General features: G+C 49.9%; 1 protein-coding gene across 1 annotated transcript; it reads right to left on the reverse strand.

Annotated features, from left to right (window-relative positions):
* Positions 1-347: 347 nt before the first annotated feature.
* LOC120903787 lies at positions 348-1708 on the reverse strand. Its single transcript, XM_040313401.1, has 2 exons — positions 1096-1708; positions 348-979 (listed from the first exon to the last, which is right to left on the reverse strand). The coding sequence occupies exons 1-2, from the start codon at positions 1478-1480 to the stop codon at positions 369-371; spliced, it is 996 nt and encodes a 331-aa protein (XP_040169335.1). The 5' UTR covers positions 1481-1708; the 3' UTR covers positions 348-368.
* Between the last annotated feature and the right edge of the window lie 1093 nt (positions 1709-2801).

Consider the following 2801-nt stretch of genomic DNA (forward strand, 5'->3'; position numbering starts at 1 on the left):
GTTAAATTATCAATTTTATCTAATCCTATCAGTTTGTTGGAATTTGTGTCGCTGATTTGTTGAATTAAACCACCTACAACAGCGATCAAACTTGTGATTGCATTTTCCATCTGATTTGTAGGAGAAAAGCTATTATTCTGCTCTAATTGAGAAGGAACTGAAGGAAAATCCTATCTAGTGGTTTCTGGTGCAACACTCGGCTGTGCTGATTCCATGAATTCATTCGTAGTGTCTGTCTCTAGCCGGTCTCGTAGTACAGTCGTCAACTCGTACGACTTAACAACATGCCCGTCATGCGTTCAATCCCCAAATAGACCGCGCCGCCATACGTAGGACTGACTATCCTGCGATGGGGGGGAATCAATTAGTCACTGAAAGCCAAGGCCACTAGTGGGTACAGGCAGGCCTTGACCGACATCGGTTGTTGAGCCAAAGAAGAAGAAGAAGTCTGTCTCTAACTGTGAACAACCTTTGGGTGAGGTATTTGAATCAAATTGTGCACAACCATAAGTTAAAATGTCTCTCTCTAACTGTGAACCACCTTTAGCTAAAGTGTCTGTCTTGAATTGTGAGCAACCTGTAGCTAAAGTGCCTGTTTCTAACTGTATACAACATTCAGACAAGGAGTTAACTTTGTTAGCATTTTCTAATGCTCTCTGGCCAAATCGCTGCCTATACATAGTTTTTACGGATTGTATGATACAAGAATCATCACTCGATTCTCCTGACATATCGCTAAGTATAGCTATACCTTGTTGTAAAGATAAAATATTTGATTTTTGAACTACACACGCTTGTCTCGTCCATCCAGATGAAGGAGTACTTGTTTCAACTTTGATCAGCTTAGCTATGTCTCCTTTGGGCCAATACACATAACTTTTCCCAGCACTGGTACTCTGGATCCAACCATCTGGCACTAGTGTAAGTTCAGAAAAGCCTTTTGGGCCATGCGTCCTTATAATCGAAAAAGGCATAATATCTGCAACAACAAAAAAAAGTTTTATTTCATTTGGTTTCTTTGAATTTGACCTTTTTTTTTTTTTTTTTTTTTTGTTAACGAAGAGTGAGCATATTCCATCCCGCTCTCCGACTCACCCAACTCGGCCGGTACGCTTGTGGTGCGTATTACTTCATGCGGAGTCGTGTGTGCGGTTGCACCCTGGGTCACGACGCATCTTCTGCGGCGATCTGGTCTGATGATTCTGCTTATTACGCTGCTTTCCGTGGTGCGACGCGGTCCCTTTGGTCCTATCGCCCACGGTTCGGGTGGGCAATGGATGAGAGAAGATGAGAAAATAGATGAGAGAAGAGAAAAAGAAAGCCGGAAGAAACGAAAAGAAAACGTGTTCAACGTCTTCCACGGCGTCCCCACATTCGGGGCAGTTGGGCGAGCCTTCCAGGATACCTTTCTCGACGAAATAGGAGCGCAAGAACCCGTGCCCCGTGAGGAGCTGGGTGAGGAAAAAGTCGACATCCCCATGCTTGCGGCTGACCCAGAGAATTATGTCTGGAATCAGCCTCCTCGTCTTCAGTCCTGGTGCTCCTGGTTGCCCTGCACCCGTTGTCCACTGGTCCTGCCAGCGCCTCATCGTCTCCTCCCGTTGTCGCTTCCGTATGTCTGATTGAACACCACCACTCGCTACCTTTTCGTCGTGGCAGCGGATATCCTCCTGCATGAGGAGGACTAACGGGGTGGTGTTGGCGACAACGCAAGCGGCATCATAAGACACGGTCTGGAAGGCGCTGGCGACTCGGAGAGCCCCCGGTCGATGCGCCCTTTGGACCGATTTGCGATGGGTCTCTTTGTCGAGCACCCATCGCCCCCAGGTGGCAACTCCGTATCGGATGATACTGTTGCCGACGTTTACGAGCTGTCTCCTACTGCGGCTCTTAGGACCACGCTTATTCGGCATTAGGCAGGTCAAGGCGTTCGTAATCCGTGAAGCCTTATTGACCACCTTCTCCAGATGCCGGCTGTGGTGCTGTTAGCGGCAGAGGTCCACTCCCAGGTACTTCAGCGTTTCCGTGGATTGGATCGAGTGACCGCCCGCTTGAAGCTCTGCGAGCTGCGGGACATGATGGGTACAAAAGATCATGAACCCGGTCTTTTGGTGGGCAAGTTCCAAACCGACTCCTTGCAGCCACCGCTCGATCCTCTCCAGGTTAGCCGTTGCTAATGCGCTGACCTGTTCCGTGGTCCTTCCCAAAAATGTGAAGGCCACGTCGTCAGCAAACCCGATGATGTCCGCTCGTAGTCCCTCGAGCGGCAAGCGGAGTAGGTCGTCGTACATGACGTTCCAAAGTGTTGGTCCTAGAACCGAACCCTGAGGAACGCCAGCAGATACAGTCCTGGACACTACTCCTTCATCCGTATCATAGTGGAGCGTTCGGCCAATGAAATAGTTCCGCAGCAACGCCTGCAAATAAGGCGGAGTGTTTTTAGGCTGCAGAGCTTGGCCGATCGCTGTCCAGTTTGCCGAGTTGAAGGCATTCCGGACGTCCACTGTTACCACCGCACAGAGACGATCCCCCTTTCGCTTTTTATCCAGAGCGACTTTCCCGTTGTTCATCACCCGAGTGATGGCGTCAACGGTTGAACGCCCTTTACGAAAACCGTATTGGGCGTCCGAAAGTCCCCCGGTCGACTCCAGGTGGGTTGTCAGCCTCCGCTGAATCAACCGCTCCAAAATTTTCCCCAGCACACTCAGCAGACAAATTGGCCGGTATGACGAGGGCTCCCCAGGTGGTTTCCCCGACTTGGTAAGCAGCACCAGTTGTTGCCGCTTCCATGCATCGGGAAA

The sequence above is a fragment of the Anopheles arabiensis genome, chromosome 3, assembly GCF_016920715.1.
Source record: "Anopheles arabiensis isolate DONGOLA chromosome 3, AaraD3, whole genome shotgun sequence".
NCBI classification, from domain to species: Eukaryota; Metazoa; Arthropoda; class Insecta; order Diptera; family Culicidae; genus Anopheles; species Anopheles arabiensis.

What these genes read in the sequence shown, in the direction of transcription:
- LOC120903787 (XM_040313401.1), bottom strand. Translation starts at nt 1,480, where the DNA reads ATGGGGATGTCGACTTTTTCCTCACCCAGCTCCTCACGGGGCACGGGT. An exon ending in AAGCGTACCGGCCGAGTTGG is followed by an intron (nt 980 to 1,095) that starts GTGAGTCGGAGA and finishes TTGTTGTTGCAG; the next exon opens with ATATTATGCCTTTTTCGATT.